General features: G+C 44.3%; 1 protein-coding gene across 2 annotated transcripts in view; it reads right to left on the bottom strand.

Moving 5' to 3' along the window:
- Positions 1–18,814, bottom strand: part of NEDD9 (neural precursor cell expressed, developmentally down-regulated 9) — a 182,939-nt gene that overhangs the window by 33,743 nt on the left and 130,382 nt on the right. The window contains exon 1 of one of the 2 annotated variants that reach the window (XM_077886185.1): positions 13,452–13,624. The exons of the other annotated variant lie outside the window; for it this stretch is intronic. Coding sequence (XP_077742311.1) covers positions 13,452–13,463 — 12 coding nt within the window. The 5' untranslated portion in view covers positions 13,464–13,624. Of the gene's footprint in view, positions 1–13,451; positions 13,625–18,814 lie in introns of those variants that run through there. 2 annotated transcript variants of the gene reach the window in all.

Raw genomic sequence — 18,814 nt, 5'->3', positions numbered from 1 at the left:
TTGCTGAGTCTCTTCACAATCTGGAAGCCGATCAGCTTGGCCCCCGTCTTCCTCTTCACTGCCTCTCCTAGTTCAGACCTTCAACAACCTGGTATTGGGAGGCTGACAATTGCTTCTCAACTGGTTTTCCTGCATTCACTTTCTCGCACCTCAAAATCTATCCTCCCCCTACCCAGAAGAGTTATCTTTCCAATCCTATCTGATGCTTTCCCCTTCCAGTTCTCTAGAATAGTATTTATTTATTTTTTTTAAGATTTTATTTATTTATTCATGAGAGACACAGAGAGAGAGGCAGAGACACAGGCAGAGGGAGAAGCAGGCTCCATGCAGGGAGCCCGACGTGGGACTCGATCCCAGGTCTCCAGGATCACGCCCTGAGCCGACAGCGGCGCTAAACCGCTGAGCCACCCGGGCTGCCCCTGGAATAGTATTTCTTACAGTGTGACTTGTAATATCCCTTTCAAGACCGTGAATTCCTGAAGTTCAGGGAGGCTGGCCTAGTCCTTACGCATTTCCAGAACTTTCCAGCGTCTGAAGCAAAATGCGCATCATTATATGTTTGCTAATTTACAATGGATTCTGGACTCTGATTTCCTGGCTCTCTACAGAGAAGGTGATTTGAAATTGTTTTCTAGAGACGTCAGCAAGATATTTGGTAAAAGTTTTCAGATGGACATGGGAAGATCAGCTAACGGAACCAGAAAGATAAATGGCATGGCCAGACCTCACAGCCAGAGAATGTGGGAGATGGCAAGCAGGAAAGTGCCCGCCCCTCTCTATTAAACAGGATAATGACGCAGATGGGGAGCTTGAATCTGGTGTCCACAACCACTGAGCAAACAGGAAGGCTAGGAGGAGCTGACTGTCCCAGCCAGATTAAATATAATCATCCCTGGAAGAGTTTTCTCTCCCTCCATCCGGCAGCAGGTAACTGAGCACCATTCATGCCTTGCCAAGATGTTGGGTTCTGCTCTTCCGGGTTCAGCTATGCTGAGGAGTGGGAATCAAATACCATACAACTAGCCAGATCACTGGGTGCAGAGAGCTCTAGGTCATATGACAGCTTCTACACCGTCACCCACTCTTCCCTGCCAATGTCAAGAAAGCTTATTACTCCCACTGCCAGGGAAACTCTATGCTATTCCAAATACAGAGAGGTGTGACGTATAATTTCCATGACCATTCATGCTGGTCTTTGAAGAGAAATGAGACACAATGGCTGATGTGTCACCCCACCAGGATTGATAGCATCATCAAAGGCCCGACTTCCTCTTATTATTTTTACTTCATTCTATATTTATCATGGAGGAGCTCTGCCAAGACCTTGGGACTGCCACATTCTCAACCACATGACTTGCCTGTACCCAACTGCCCTGAACTCTGGTGGGGTACATGCACTCGCGTGCATGCACACATGCATACACACACGCACACACAGTGGACAGATCCTGAGAAAAAGACACAGTAAAGAAGGAAATGGCTATTATCGAGGAAATTACTCCTAAAGGGAGTAGCTAAGGAATGAGCATCACGAAGGTCAGTCTCAGGACACACTGGGGAAGAGAAAGAAAGGCTTTCGTGCCTGCTGACAAACAATCAGCTTTGGTCTGAGGGTAATCAAACCACTTTGGCTTCACCCCACCATCACCTTTAGGTTATAGGGAAATGTGGGATTTCCGCAAGGAAGGTAAGAATCAGAAAACATGAATATCTACAAGTGTCTGGATTTTTGTTCTTGGAATACTGGGTCTACACCTGGGTCTTTTCTTTGGATGCTTGGACTGTTGAATTTTTAGAGTTAAATCCTCTGGAGGTTATATTAAGTAGGGGACGTGAGGTTTTGAAGAAAGTTCAGGAGTCAGAAGATAGGATACATATCATTTCCAGGGTTTTTTTTTTCTCAGTAATCTTTAGGTGATCTGAACTAGCCATGGAAAGGCAGCAGGAGAACTTCCCTAGTCATACTTCTGATATCCTGTGAGGGGTGTCCAATGTGTGCCACAAAGATTTCTCTGGCACCAAGACCACACTTCAGCCAATGATTTTCATTTATTGGAAAGTGTTTCTCAACCCCTATGGTGGTCACAAAGCTTACAAGAGTATCTTGGACCTTCTTAATATTCATATCCATTCACTCTGCCCCAAGTCCAGACTTTTTCTTAGATTTTCTAGCCTTGTGAACTTTACCCATTGTATTCTCTTTTGAGCATTTCTAAATGGAAGATGCTTTAAGAAATTTTGCATTAGGCACTTGTCTCCCAAAGGTACTCTGACACACAGCAGCCCTGACAGGCACTGTGAGGCTGTACCCTGTGTGTGGTCAACCCAAGGCACTGAGATTTGGGAATCTAACATCTCTTCCATTATTGGCCTATCCCTGTTTGATGAGGCATCATTTAGAACCCTGAATTATTTTGGTGGTTCATGTGCCAGAGTATCAATACCTATTGGGAGTGGGTGAGAAGAGCTGAGGCTCTTGGCCAATTTGAGTATTAGGACATCTGAAAGAATCTTCCATCTGGCCAGATTTGGTCATCTCATATGGACAGCATGGATGTGAGGTTAAATAAGTGTTCCTTCAAAATGCTGGCTTTCCTTCCTTCTCTGCATTAGAGTTAATGCCACCTATTCTCCCTTGATTTAAGCTTGATGCAGGATAAGAACATCCATACGATGAGATCTGTTTACCATGAAACCAACAAAAGCCTAGAGCAAATCCTTTGTTTCATCTAAAAAAAAAAATACAAAAGGGGTTGTTAGGGAGGCACGCGTGCATGTGTGTGTGACGTCATAGTCAACTTCTATTATTTCTTGGCCAGTTGTGGAGAATGAATTTGAATCCTGACAGTAGTGAGAAGGTAGCATTTCCTAACAAGTCTGATGGTCCTTCAGGAGTTCAATCTTCCACTCCTCTGTGGTCTTTGAGATTTTTTAAAGCACCTCCTGAGGGTCTTAAAGAAGGCAGAAGAACACCATGGTTTCTATGTATTAGAACCAGTGGTCACCTATAGCTTGACCAAAACCAATTAGACTAGCGTTTTAGACTAAGAAGGGATTCTAGAGATCATTCTAACCCAATCTTGTTTTACAGCCCCGAGGGTCATCTATTAGATTAGCAGCAGAGCCAGAACTAGCATCTGGTTCCCCTCTTAATCTAGGATTTTTTCCACTGGACCAGGATGTGCTTCCTGAGAACCTCTCCGTCTTAGAATTTAGTACTGTTGCTATTAAGCCTTGGAATTTATAAGCATTTGTCCTGGGTTGCCTGGTTTTGATAGATTTAAGTATAGTGTGTTGGCAAAAGATCAAAACCATGGGGCAGGCACAAACTCTTTTCAGGGTTCTGTCCCTAGATAAATCTGACAGGCGCCATATAATGATGAAGGCCTGACACCCACTCACCCAAAAGATAGGTTTTATTAACAATGAAACAACCAACTGGATTTCAGCCAACATGACAGTGTTGGCACTGGATCACATCTATCTGCCTGTCTAGACAAATCCCTCCAACATCCAGGTACTCAGGGAAGTGAAATGAGAATTAAGTTATGAAGGAGTAGGAGACGCCAGCCCACTATATTACAGTTTATTTCCAAAAACAGCATCATTTCTCAAAAGTCAAAACCCGAAAGTTATAACATCTAATAAAGTATTTGAAGGAAGGGAAAGATCTTCCTATTTTTTTACATTCTTGCATATCTTCTCTTCCTGCATCAAGGTATGCAGCTCTCAAGGTACGAAGTAGTATCTACACCCATCAACACCAGTACGTACACACACTAGCAACCTCGGCCTGCCCCCCAGCCAGACCCAGCTGACATACCTTGGTTGCCCCCCACAGTCTTTCAGACGTCACCTAGGCTTGCTGTCTGATTGTTATTATCCCACTTTACTTGAGTTTTTCAAAACACACCATTGGCTGAAAGGGTTTCTACAACCATATGCCATCAGCCTGGCACCTGCAGACAGATCTCAAGAAAGAAGCTTCAGATGCTGTAGCTTCTCAGCTAGAAGAGGGAGGAAAGATGGCAGGAGCACAAGGAACAGAAGAGAACCTCTAAATGAAGTTGTTCCGTGGCTAGGTAGGGTAGAGAGACAGAGACAAGCTCCTACATGTATGTATTCTATACCAGTCTATAAGAATTAAATGGATTTCTTCAAAGTTCCACTCTAATGCATGTTCCATTATTTTATATGTTGATATAAAATAGTATAGGTCCATTACACATGCACACAAGTGCACGTACATGAGCACACACACGACAGAGGAAGGCTTCAGAGAACTAAGGTTGCCTTAGAAACAGTCTGATGGTTTTACAGGTGGCCTGCGACCTCATGCTTCTTAGTACTTTGTGGCATTCATTTGAACACATTGGGGCTATATACGTAAGAGGAAGTTTCCCCTTGCTGAGGACTTGTGACATGTAGTACACATCAGTATGGTACAATTATGGCCAACAGCTCTATGGTTGTATTTTTGTGCTTCTGTCACATGGAACCAATGAGGCAATTTTTTATTTAACCAAAAAAGAAATAGGGGAGATTAGACCAGTGATTCTTAACTAGGGGCGATTTGGGGACTTGGCAAAGTTTGGAAACATTTTTGGTTGTCACGTTACATGCATGCATATTGCTGGCAGCCGGTGGGTAGAGGCCAGATGCTGTTAGACATCCTGCAAAGCACAGGCCAGTCTTCCATCATTAAAAAAAGAAAAAAAGAAAAAAAGAAAAAAAAAAAAGATCAGCTCTAAAAGTCCTCCGTGCTGAGTGGAGAACCCTGGAGAGAGGAATGGACACTCGCTGAATTAATGGGATCTAGCCTCAGTCCTCATATTGTAAGATTAATGGCAAAGAAATCCTTTTGTGCCTCTGTTTCTCCACCTGCAAAATGGGGATAATGAACACGTTCTTTATAATATTATGAGAAGTCATGAAATTATATATGCAGAACAGTCTGATTTCTTCAGAAGAAAGGGTCTCTATAAAATCAAAGCACAGTCATTATTACTGCACTATTATGAGCTCATGAAATTGTGCCTTAAGAACTGTACTCCCCCTCCCTTGGAAAAAAAAATTCCTTCAGGAAAAGAAAACAAACCAGAAATGATCTCATCATGATTACACCTGCCACACCAAAAAACAGACACAGTTCAGAGAAACTAAATTCTTTCCCTGCAGCCATGAAGTAAGCTGTGTCTGTAATTAAGATCTTAATAAGGGAGGCAGAAGGCTTGATGCAGCCGCTGCAGGCCATGAGGCACAGAGCCGCCCCACCGAGTTTAAAGCAGGAACAATTGAAATACAACCTCCCTCACCGCTTCACGCTCTCAGGTGTTCTCTGCACAAGCCCTTATTTCAAAACAAGGCCTTTCCTTCATCTCTAGAGATGCCTATTTCTGCAAGGAGAAAGAAAAGTAACAACTAATTATTTATTTTTTTTAAATTTTACTTATTTAATTATGAGAGAGAGAGAGAGAGGAAGCGCACAAGCAGTGGGAGCAGCAAGCAGAGGGAGAGGGATGAGCAGACTCCTCACTGAGCAGGGAACCCAATGCAGGGCTTGATCCCAGGACACTGTGATCATGACCTGAGCCAAAGGCAGATGCTTAACCCACTGAGCCACTCAGGCGCCCCCAAGAACTTACAAGTAAATATTATTTATGACTTTATATGAAAATTTTACCTGAATTCACTTTTAAAAAAAGCACTTCTTAGATAATTACCTGTCAAAAGGCTGACACAACGGAAAAAGGATAATGCCTTCCACAGTTGATCTTTGGAGCAGCTTATGTTGACTGTCTAGAGTGGCCATGTGTTCCTGAACTTTTTAAGAGTCCCAGTTTTAAGTATCCGTTTATCAGACCATATGTTCTATTGTTGGGTTGGGAAACATGGATGCGTATCCACAGAAATTATTTACTTATTTTTTAAGCTAAAAATAAATGATAGGCATGCAAGTATGTATCTTGCTAATGGGTCTGCCTTGGTTGACTTTAGGATTCGGGAGAAAAGAAAGATAGGTATTGATAAAAGTCTCTGATCGACAAGATGATTTTTATTAGGAAATGAGATCTATTTCAAGGCCATCTGGGCATTTGTGGGATTGTCTAGAAGCCTAGCTTCCCAGTGAGTGGGGTTAAGAGAAAGAGTGCTGTTGAGCTGACTGAACCATTCAAGGGAGAGAGGTCTTCACAATTTTGCTATGCCAATGCTGTTGTGATAGAAATGCAATACTGCTGGTCCACTAACCCATTTCCTGCCAAACTCAGACTCAAACCACAAATGATTGGTAACCCAGAAAACAAAAAAAAAATTCACCAACAGGTTACTGACATGTCCTGCTAGACGCTAAAGACTGAACACCAAAAAGACCGGAGTGTCTAGAAGTCGACTTTCCTGGCTTCCCGGTGTTATGGTTATTGGCTGCTGAAGGGGAGGGCAGTGAATTCCAGCTCATTCTTTTAGTAGAGCACAGGGCTTGGTGACAGAGAAGCCTAGATGAGTCCTGAGTTAGCCACATACCCTGTGGGAGTGAGGTGCTAAGTTAACAATAATGAACTGACTACTACAAATCAATGAGATTAAGGCTAATTCATAAAGGAGCATATGGTTACCACATAGCTAAAAAAAAAAAAAAATCGAAAAAATATGAAGGGCACATCATTCTGTCTAAATACATATTGCTTTAATAAATAGAAAGATCTGGTTTAAATCTTAACCTTATGTACATTTTGGTTGCTACAGCTTTCTATTGAGCCTCCCAAATAACTCCCCCCGAAACACACTTATACACATACTTACACACACACACACACACACACATACAGACTAAAGAAAGGAATTAAACTTCAATTCAAAAGATCCTATCAAACATTTTTGTGCAATGCTTGCACTTTTATGTATTCATGGTGGCTCAGTCTTTATTTCTGGTGATGTAAGTATGACCTTGACATATTAGAAATATTGGGAGGAATTCTCATTTGCATCATACACACCATGAGAGATGAGACACCTCCCTCCATGGGGATGGACCCCACCTTTGAATAAGGTTCCTGAATCGCTTCCTAAAACACTATTTAGCACCATTCAGGGTTGGGGAGGAGGTATTTGAAAACAGGCAGATTATGTGAAGACACTTGACTGGCAATTTTAGTATCTCCATGATCAGCTGCCCCAGCCCCCGTTCAGACATGAAAAAATCACTGTCACACACTGTCACAACTCAGCATATTTTCTGGAATGCCTGTTCCATCTTCCTCAAAGCATATGCCTCAATTCACCTGGATCTCATGGTCTACTAGAGCTACCTCCTAAAAGATTCACTCTATCTGGTGGACGGTGGCAGGGGTCATCAGCAAGGCCATTTCTCTTAAAATGAAGATTCTTTGGGAAGATAGTCGTTTGCAGCCGAGCTGTAATGTTCCCCAGGCGTGCATCGTCCTCATTAACCAGTAGGAATGACTGCAGGGGGGTGACTGGTATGCTCTAAGTAAATAAGATGGGGGGGGTGCCATTGATGGAGTATAAACAGGGGGGGTTTTCTTGGGAGGGAGTCCTCTTCCATGCCCATATTCTTTGCAATCATCCATCACCTAGGAAACCAGCAGCTATTCTCTGCACTTTACCTTGGAAATATAGCATTTCTTCTCAGGGGTCCTTCTTCTGTATCTTGGCAAGGAGGCTTGGTAATTAAATCTGTATGTTACTGTGGAGTAATGTCACGGGGCTCAGTGGCTGGCATCACAAACCAATTTGTTTAGGTTTCTTTCTAACCCTAAAATGATCTAACGATAGATCACCAAGCCCTCTTACGTTACATCTCCAGTAATCGGATAAGAGATATAATTTCCTCTGAACTTCCCTACCCCCCAAATCACCTCCTTCAAGTTTTACCTTCGATTTTGGACACTGATGACTTTCTCTTGTCCTCACTAGTATTTTTGTTTTGGAGAAGCAAGTCTAGCAAATGCTTCCTCTTAAATTTTTATCTATATAATGCTTCTGTATCTATACGTTATATGTCTTATGATGCATCATATAATAGCTGCCATTTTTATATGCCTGGGTGCTAAAAACTAATGATTTTCATAAATTATATCCTTACCACTATCTGATAAGATCGGTATTATTACTTCCATGTTATAAATAAGGAAATAGAGCGTGAAGTAGCAAAAGTTGTATCTGTGACAAAACCCAAGTCCCTTCCACTACGCCATACAGTATTAAGACTCTTTTTAGTGGCAAAACAAAAACAAAAACAAACCCCACCCACCTCTTTTTAATGGCTACTTGTATAAGTATTTTATGTCATTCAACATTCAATTCAATATTTGTTGAGTGTTGACTATGAGCAAGGTCCTGTAGTTTCAGGAATATCAGATCTTATTAATAACAATGAAGATACCAAATATATTAGTAAGAGGGCACATAGCTCACTGGTAAACCCCTGTTGTCTGGCATCTGCATTTCCATACCACACATCCAGGCCCATAGAACACTAAAAATACTCAGCCATCTTAACCTAGTAACTGGGATTTTGATATAATCCTGTCACCAAGTCTTGCGTCCACACTATCCTTTCAACACCTATCGATGCAAAGAGAGCTGAAGCTGACTAGCATTATCTGGGTACTATATGCCAGGAGCCATGGTAAGTACTTTATATCCATGTATTATCCTGTTTAGGCCTTAGAACAATAGTCTGAGATAGTTATTATCCCTATTTTACAGATAAGAAAACTGAGGCTCAGAGAGCCTACCTTGCCTGAGGCTCTATAGAGCAGTAAGTCCCAAGAAACAGAAATGCCTTTCTACAGAGCCCACACTAGCTTGTATCTGCCACAAGAACATATAGGATCAAGGCTGTGCACCCTCAAGGCTCTAACAGATCCCAGATCACACTTTTTGATTCAAGGACTTGTCCAACAGTCTACCTTTACACACAAATAAAGGGTGGTCTCTCATTTTCAGTGCAGCTTACTTAAAACTGGATGGCCCGACTGGGAGATCGATGTGAGTTATAGGCATCCTTTAGAGAGTGACTCGATTGGCAGGGGTTAATAAGTAAGGCAGTGCTAACAGAGCAGGGCAGGGGTGGAAAACATGAAGGCTGTCACAGGGATTAGAGGTCAGTCGGGGAGACAAAGGTGTAGGCTTTTGATCGTTTTATAGAGTGGGTGGATGAGGAGACCTGGCCTGTGGGAAGTGACAATATAAGCAAGTAGGTTAGGCACAGAGAGACGGGGGGCAAATGAGTGGGAACAGGGAGAGACCGAGATGTCCCACGGCAGAGTCAAAAGAGAAGAGAGAGGTTGGGGGTTCAGGATGTGCTTTAAGGACGTCATGCCTACGTGGGGCAGAGAAGGCTGAGCTGTACGCAAGTCTGGTATCAGGCCTGCATAAGGATAGCTTGAATGAACAAATGAGAGACGATAAGGTCATGAGGGCACAAAAGGGGGAGGGAATTTGCAAAGGGGAAAAAGTTGAGAGGAAGTGTCTTTAGAGGTCTGGGGGGGGGTAGGAGCGCAGACAGGAAGCCATTGATGAATTCTGAGAAAAGGAATGATGTATATTACAGTAAGGAAAGGATGCTAAGGGAGTTCTTGGTACGTCCACACTGCACAACTTGCTCCATTTCGTATCGTTTGAGCACCTCCAGTTCTCCAAAGCCTTTCCTGTCTGCAGTGGGTAAGTCATTTAGCTCTCAAAATGGGTTTGCGCAATAAATACAACCATCCTTAAACAACTGAGTTAATATTAAAACATCTTTCAGTGCTTTTGAATTCATAGCTCTCATGGAAGATTTACAAAGGAGCACGGGGGACAGGAGTCTCTAGATTGGATTGAGCTCAACAAATCACTTACAAGAGAATATAGAATTCAAAGCCCAAGTGTCAAAGCAAGGAAGGAACTGGGAATTGTATTAAGTCACAGGTGACTGTGTTGCTGAGGCTGAAGACCCTTGCTCATTTTTTTCTCAATGTAGCTCAAAAAAAAAAATGAAAGTATTTTCAAAGTCCCGTCAAAGGCTTTGAACAGTACACACTTTGTTTGCCCACATCCAGCCAGAACACAGGGATCTGCCTTTCAGAGGTCAGTTTTCTTACTTGTATTGTACATCCCACCTCGACTTTCTCTTCGCTCAGAACGTTCAAGCATGCATTTGTTGTCCACCATACTTCGATGGAAAAAAAAAAAAGAATTTGTTGAATGGTAGACTAGATACATAATTTAGAATTTCAGGGTAGGCACACAGAGTTCTGAAATTTGGCAAAGCCACAAAAGCTGCTCAGTTATTAGAGATCAGACAGGCAGTGCCGGCTGGGCTCTGACCAGGCCTGGGCCTGCACAAAGTGGGCGGGGTCGGTCTTGGGTCTTGGCTCAACACAGCTGTGCACGGATGCTTCCATCGCCCTCCTGGCAGCCTGCCTCTCGACCCTCAGAAGGGGAGCCCTCCCTGGGCAAGCCACTGCCACTGAGGCCCAGTGCCCCCCACCATCCAACGCCCCAACTTCAGGATGCGCTTTGTATATTCAGAAGAGCTCATGGACAACTCTTAATACATGCAGGACCCGTGATTTACTGTCTACTCTCCCAGAACCGAAGACTGAAGACTTTTAAGAGAAATGGAACATAAAGTTCATATGAAACTGCAGCCTTTCCACGAACAACAACAAAAACCATAAAATGAAATAAAGCTAGATGCGATGTGTGCTCACCAAAAAAGTTCGTAAGTAACAGCTCGTATTCCACAGTTCTCAAGATTATTATAAATACATGGCTGGCTGGCCTGGAGCCCTGGAGGAGTGCAGAATGAGTGTGGGTTTGGTTGTCCTCTGGTTATGGTTCCTAAAGTAGCCAAACCAGATAATCTGGTTTTAAAAAAAAAATTCTTATAACGGCTGAATTATAAATCTCTCCTGGTAAACAGAAGTCTGACTGTGCTACATTTATAGTGTGTAGAGCAACACAGTATTTAAAAGATAATTCCTGACTCCAGGGTTTTACAATCTAATAATTATCTGGTTTTACTACCGAAGGGGCTCAAATGAAACAAATAACTGCCAAACGTGTGTTAAGACTTCGCTTTGTCAAGTTATATCTAAAAAAAAAAAAAAAAAAAAAAAAAGGCATCTATTCTGCAGGAATACTGGAGAGAAATAGTTTTCAACTCCCTGGAGGACAAAACCACCAGTCACACAGGGCATTTTAGGGAGGTCACAGATGATTCTTTCTTTTATAGTGGTTTAAAGTCACAAGTTCTGGAAGCCAGATCGCTTTGGTTCAGTTAATAGCTCCACCACTTGTCTGCTGTGTGGCTTTGGATAAATCACTGAGCCTCTCTGTGCCACAATTTCCACATTTAAAAATGAGTGAATAATAACACCCACCTCATAGAGATTCTGGAAGTGTTAAATAAGACCATCCTGTGTTATCACGGTAACTCTTAATAGCATTTATCATCCCTCTACCTCCTCATCATCTCTTCTACTTAAAATGACAAAATCATCTCCTGCAATAGAGTTGTCCATTATTCACTGGAGAGAAAACAGACTTTATAAAACAAGGACAGTAGGTTGCTTCAGCTACTAGTCTATTTTATAGCCACCATAAGGTGTAATCTAGCATTTGGGCAGTCAGAAATCAGTTTTTTTTTTTTTTTCTGGTGAAGGTGCCCATGAGCTAATAACAACCATATATGTACACCACCTGGCAGGGTGTTTGACACTGGTAAGACCCAGCAAAGAGGAGGGTGTTTTCCGTGCACACCAATTGCAATTTATTTTGTCAGTTGCCATGACGTTTTCTCTCCATAAGAGTAAAACAAAACACGATGAGGTCACTGAATAAAAGTGACTTTAGACTTTGTGACTCCTGTCGCTTTCTAGATCGTGGTACTCAGCATTGATTTCAGGCACTTAAACTTTCCAATCATAAACATATGAATGTATCCCCCCCCCCCCCGCCCGGGCCCCACAAGCTGTTTATTATAAGACTACAGGCATTCAGCAGTAGGGACTGGAGGGGCAAAGAATCACTGCAGGCTCAGGAATCTCTGGACCAACCACTGTTCTAAACAAGGGACTGTGGAAATACTGAGTGAGCCCCTTCAAGAACGGGAACTTTCCTGCCAGGTAGAAGGATCTGTTGCTGGTTGTATCCTAAAATCAAAAGTATTAAGAATCTTCAGGATTATCCATTCCTCTGCTCTTTCCTCTGGAGAAATAGTGGAATAATACTACTACTACTAATGGAAAGTACAGGGATAACTGATGTGTGTATCTTCAGACGGTTGTAACCTTTCCAAGGAGAACCATAACTCATGCATTATAATAAAGACTTTGGGCATTTTGCTTTAGAGCTTTTGAACGAGATTTATAGCTTTTGAATAAAAGATTTATCACTGAGGTTAGCCAGTGACTATTAGCCAGAACCGAGTATTTACAACCACACATTAAAAAAGGATGGGCCAGAAACTACATAATTCGGAAAGGAAGCAACGTAGCCCCCAGCTAGCACAATCCTGATGGTCAGACAGGTAATACAAATTGTCAGTCCAAGAGCATAGACACCTTGCCAACCGTCATTTTAATAATAGCATGTTTGTTTAAAAGCATTTTGTCTCATGTCTATTCTAGAAGTCACACCCAATTGCCTGCAATGTGCTTCCAAGTACAATGTCTCTGGAAGCTGCTTGCCTGGTTAGATGGGGGTGCCTTAAACAGAACAGGGATATTGCGAGCAAGTTATCATCCTTTTGCCAAGAACACCCCAAGACAATGGAGCAAAATGCACGGGAAGCTAAGGTATCATGACACTCTGCAAACTGCAGGGACAGTAAGCTGGCCGGACACTTGAGACCCTCAGCCCATTCAAACGCCAGTTAAAAGTGCTTTCGAGAAGTGGCACATACTCATTTGTTCTCACATCCAATATCCTTTCAGGGTGTCAGAATCCTCCATCATCAGCTGTGTCACAACAGTACCTGGGGCTTTTCAAGCCTCCCACCCAAACTACCTAAGGCAAACTGCCTCTCCTACCAAATGCTTACAGCAAAGGCTAAAACTGCTTTAAGAGCCAGTCTGAAAGACTCAGCAGTTCTCATTCCTCTCTCATTACAGCTCGGGGGGCCAGCGGAGGCCGGGCCCGGGGGAGCCGCGGAGAGGGCTGCGGAATCCAGACCTGTGTGCGCCCCAAGTTAGTCACCCTGTGAATCCCACTGGCTCCAGGGGCAGCTCTAAATTCCCAAACCTTTCAGGGGAGATGGCCCACGGCTGTGCTATGAACTCCCGGAGCGGGTCTGAGACACTGGGTGCCTGCCTCCTTGTATGCCGACCTCGGGATGCACGAAAAGGGTCCCTGGAGAGCAGTTGCCGCAGTGGGCAACACACACGCGCGTACGCCACACACACACGCGCGCGCGCGCGCTGGAGGAGGTCTCCCCCGCTTACCTTATACTTCATCTCGGCGGCGGTAGGCTGAGCCGTGCTCCTGCACTAGCGAGACTGCATCAAGCACGGGCGTGCCCGCCCCTCCATGGACTGCAGCCCTAAATGAAAGCGCGGACGGCCGGGCCGGGGCGGGCTCGCCGGGGCTGCGCGCCGAGCTCCCGCACAGCCTCCGCTCGCCGCCCCGACGGGCCGGCCCCGCCCCCGCCTCATTTGCATACCGCCCGCCATTGGCTGCCGGGCCAAGGTAGTGCGAGGCCCCGCCCACCCCCCAACTTCGGAAAACTGACAAAAGAACTTGGGATGCGGTCATTTCTTTCTCCGTTTCGCAGAGAGGGTGGAAAGTAAAACAAAGTCGGGAACCGTCTGGAACTCTACTCCCCATTTCGTCCTCCCCCTCCTGATTAAAAAAAAAAAAAAAAAAAGGAAATTTCTTTTTAAGATGAACCTAAGTTTTAAGGAAATTGAATATACAAAGCAGCCTGACAGCCCTGCTTCCTGTGACCTAGCAACCCCTTCATAAACCCATTTCATTTCAAAGCCATTCACCTCCCAATCTCTACATGAAACGAATTCTGGGAACAAAAGGTTTTCTGTCTCCCGGGCCCCTTTTTACTAACTACCCCTGCTGATATCTCTCTGTCTCTCTCTTTTTCTCTCCTCTCCCCCCCCTCCCTCCTCCCCCTTTCTGTGGCTGTTTGCTTTTTTTGTTCTTTTCAATGTTCAAAGTACTTGCAACGTCAGTCTGCGAGGAGCCTGAATACAATTCTCCCTCAGTGACAAGGAATTCCCCCAGGACGGGGCACCAGGGCTTCCCTGGCCTGCTTCTCACCAGGGCCTCCTAGAGTTGAGTGTCAGCCACACATTCAGAGATCTTGCCTGGCTTTGCTGAGGATAAAGGTTGGATGTGACCTCTCAGACGAGGCCGGCCAGTGCATGTCCTATACATCATCGCTGTCCACTGAGTACTGTGGTTCTTTGATGGCTGCAGTTTCTAGCTCCAGCTTTGAACACTGCAGTGTTTTCTTCCTGACCTCTCTCCTGAGGATGACCCATGAACCCACCGACACTTATTATCGGGGGAACAAAAAATGCCCACTGTTTGATGAGCCTGGTTAAAAAAAAAAAAAAAAAAAAAAAAAAAAAGACCAGTCTCTGCAGCGAAGCACAGAACATTTGGTTCAGCCTCGTGACTTCTATAGAGAAAGAGATCACCCAGGAGAAGACAGAAACAGTCACCTTTAGCGACTCCTCTGAAGGATAGAGCTCATGGAGGGGGAAATTCCTTTGCACTGGGTCTCAGGATCAAGGCTCTGTGATTGCAGACAATAGCTGTCCCTGAGTGGGGTGGACTCCAACCAGCCTACACGGCTGGGATGGAAAAAACAGTACTTATTTTTTTTTCCTGACCTAGTTGGATCAGAATCCGTTGGATTCCCCTATGCCCCCCCCCCCCCCCCCCGCATACTCCTAGTGGCTTAAAATTTTACTTTTATGATCCAGACAAAAAGAATAGGAGGGCAGCTGTCCTGCAAAAGGGTTTCCAGATACAGGGCTCATAGTTTAGAACAGAGTTTACTATGGCACTGATTCCCTGGACTTGACCACCCCCACCTCTCACCCCCACCAGCCGTCATAATGAGGTTGACACACCCCTTTGGGCCTCAGCTTGGACTTTGCTTCTGCTCGTTTAGCCTTGCAGTGAAAATGAGCCTGGGTGATTTTGCAAGGTCTTTCTGAACACAAATTAAACATGCAGCGTATTGCTCTGCAAAGGATCTTCCTGACAGTCCCACAGTCTTATGGGCGAGTCATTAGTTTGCAGGAAATTGTTTTTGCTGGGTCAGTCAAAGGCCTTCTCATCTGTAAGATGAGTCTTGTGGCCTCCAGAAGATCTAGATAACATTCCTCTGGCTTCCTAAGCAGTAAAGCTGAATCCGCCTTCTGTTTTGTTTGATGAGTACCATTGAGTAGGTGAACACTATCTCATCCCATTTTAATGCTTTCAGACGGTTTCCCAAAGCGTTTGCTAGGGCTTTTTGTCATTTCATTCTCTAGCTAGAAAGTTTGATTCATACTAAGTGGCCCTCTTGCTTTCCTGTTTCTCTCCTATTTGGTAAGACACCTCAAATCTGCCTGAAGTTCATTTCAGGGCAGTTTGGGTTGGCATTAGTTACCTTGGAGTCAGGTCAACTGTGTTAGAATCTCGACAAATTTCTTAACTTCTTGACTTTGGTGCCCTGAAATATAAATTAGAGAAGATAATACTACCTACTTGCTGGAGTTAGAGTAAGTATTAAGTGAGATCATATGCATAGAAGTTAATGGTATCCAGTACATAGTAAGATCTTAATAAATATTTGCTTATTAATATTTCCATTATTAATTATTATTTCATCATAAATTCATTATATATTGGGGCACCTGGGTGACTCATCAGTGGTTGAGAGTCTGCCTTTGCCTCAGGGTATGATCCTGGGTCCTGGGATTGAGTCCCACACTGGTTCCCCGCAAGGAGCCTGCTTCTCCCTCTGCCTATGTCTCTGCCTCTCTCTCTCTCTCTGTCTCTCACGGATAAGTAAATAAAATCTTTTAAAAAATTCATTATATATTATTTTATTACTATGCCATATAACATTATGACATAAATATTTAATTCTATTAATTATAACTATTATGACTATTAGACTACTGTCAATATTTTAAGTGTGATAAGCTTAATTCAGAAAAAGGTGGAGGACAGCTTTCTAATTTAACAAATATTGATTGACCACCTCCCACGTGCCAGGTACTGTTCCAGGTGGGGAAAGTACAGCAGCAGCCCACACAAAACTCCTACCCTCACAGAGCTTAAAGTCTCCTGGGAGCAGGCAACAATAATTCAATGAATAGGTAATACAGTTCTGGAGTGGTAAATGCCATAAAGAAAAATCAAGCAGGGAAAATTGCTAGAGGAAAACAGGTGGAAGGTTGTGTGTGTGTTGGTGGGGGGTGTCTGATTTTAGAGAGTGGTCAGGTGAGCCCCTTTCAGGCGGTAGGTAACATTGAAGCAGAGATCTGAAGGACATGAGGGATCCACTCAAAGATCTGAAGAAAAAAACATTCCAGACAGGGAAAAGGGCCTAATGTAGAAATCAGCTTGGTGTGTTTACGAACTGCACACAGGCCGGGGTTCCTGGAGTCGGGCATCTGGGGTTTGGGTGAAGGAGACGCAGATGGGTGGGTGCCAGGAGCTGGATTTTCTCCTGAGTGCCAGAGAAAGTCAGCGGAGTGACCTGAGCACAGAATGATGTGATCTGCTTCTCTGTATTTTTACCTTTTGTTTAAACATCCAAGGACGGCAGGCCATTGGTTCAAATATTGAGCTCTGGTCTTACTGTAGCTTACGTGATACTTTATTCATATTTAGTATTAAGTATATTAGTATTTAGGCATTTAGTATGCTTCCTTCAAAACCCTTTGGGGGAACACAAATTCTCCCACCGAATAGAAAAAACAGTTCCATCCCCATCTATTACCTGCAATTTTTGGATGCAAAAAATACTGTGCAAATGATGCTATGTAAACACTGTCAGTTGGTGAATGGGGGCGCCGTCATCCTCCCGTGGGTGGCCTCCTAAAATGGACCAGGACGTTGGGGGGCGGGCACTACCCTGTGCTCACCAACAACACCCTGTCGGCCCCTCAGCTTTGCCACCTGCCTGCTTGTCTGCCAAAGGCTCTATCTCCCCAGACTCTGATGCAGGCAGGAGCAAGGGACACGGCACCAGATGCCCAAAGAATTTTCCAGCTGCCACTGGACATGGGCACGTATACAACAAGAAATCAGGAGGACGTCAGAGGGAAGAGGTTCTTCTATGCATGACTTTGGAGGAACCCATGTGGCTGCTCTCTAAGGGTGGAGGGCAAGGTCAGAACACGCGATGGTAGAAAGTGAGCTGGGGCACCTAGTGCAGCCCCTCTAAGGAGGACAGAGCTGCTCCGAGGGCTGGGTGCCTTGCACGGGCTGCCGCCAGGTTGGCTCAAGACAGCAATCGCGGCTTCAGGTTCATTCTCTGTCTCCCTTGTCTGATCTATTCCAGTCATTCCTTTGTAGTTTCTCTGCCTGCAGTCTCTCCCTGCTGGAATCTGTATTCTACATCATCCCCTGTTTAATTTCTAGAGTTCAGAGCGCATCACATTGCTCCTATGATTTAAAACCTCAAGGGACATGTTGATGCCTTTAAAAACAAAATCTGCGGATTCGGGCATGGACTACAATTTGAGCCCACCCTTCGCCTCTGGCCTCATCTCCCCCCATTCCCCCACCCCACATCCCACACTCCGGCCGCACTGGGGGTACTCACCAAATCCTAGACACACTTGTACTGTCCTGACTTTGCACAGATGGGGCCCTCTGCCTAGCACGTCCTCCCTTCACGCTTCTGCTATCTAGCCGAGCCCCAACACTAACCCTTTTGTGCTTCCTTGTCTACAACCCCTACTCTGGCCACCTCCTCCTTTCGGCATGAATTCCTCCTCCCTTCACTATGCCCCTATTGTACTTAGAGCACGGCCCTATTATAAGGCTTTCCCACATTGTACCATAATATTGGTGGATCGCTATTGCCCCATCTTCAAAGTGAGCTCCAGAGGGACAGGGTGGTGTCTTGTCCATCTCCGTGTCCCCTGCAGCCTTATACCACCTCATGGATATTTCAACGCTGGCTGAACAAATGGATGAAGGAGAGGACAGAAGTAACGTCAAGGAATGTACATTATCTTGAGGTTCGTTGTGATGCCCAGGAAGGGAATGTAGAAAACTTGAGTTTGAAGGCTGTGGTGTGGTTTACACACATAAGAACCCAAGCTAAGATGCAACTTTTCCGGGGCGCCTGGGTGGCTCAGTAGTTGAGCATCTGCCTTTGGCTCAGGGCATGATCCTGGGGTCCTGGGATCAAGTCCTGAATTGGGCTCCTTGCATGGAGCCTGCTTCTCCCTCTGCCTGTGTCTCTGCCTCTGTGTGTGTGTGTCTCTCATGAATAAATAAAATCTTAAAAAAAAAAAAAAAAAGATGCAACTTTTCAGAACCTACTCAAGGCCCGTAGCCAGTTCTGGCTCTTGGACATGGTTTGTCTGCAAACTATAGCTTGTAGGCCTCCTGCTTTTGTCCAACCGATGAGCTAAGGATAGCTTTTACATTTTGATATGGTTGGCAAAAAGTAAAAAGAAAAATATTTTGTGAGATGTGAAAATTATGTGAAATTCGAATTTCAGTGTCTATAAAGTTTTATCGAAAACACAGGCACCCCTTCCTTTACACGGTGTCTTTTGGGCTGTAATGGCAGGCTTGAGTAGTTGTGACTTGAAGTGGTAAAGGCTGTACA

The sequence above is a fragment of the Canis aureus genome, chromosome 37 (assembly GCF_053574225.1).
Source record: "Canis aureus isolate CA01 chromosome 37, VMU_Caureus_v.1.0, whole genome shotgun sequence".
NCBI classification, from domain to species: Eukaryota; Metazoa; Chordata; class Mammalia; order Carnivora; family Canidae; genus Canis; species Canis aureus.
The sequence above is the reverse complement of the archived record's forward strand: the minus strand, read 5'-3'. Positions and strand labels throughout refer to the sequence as shown.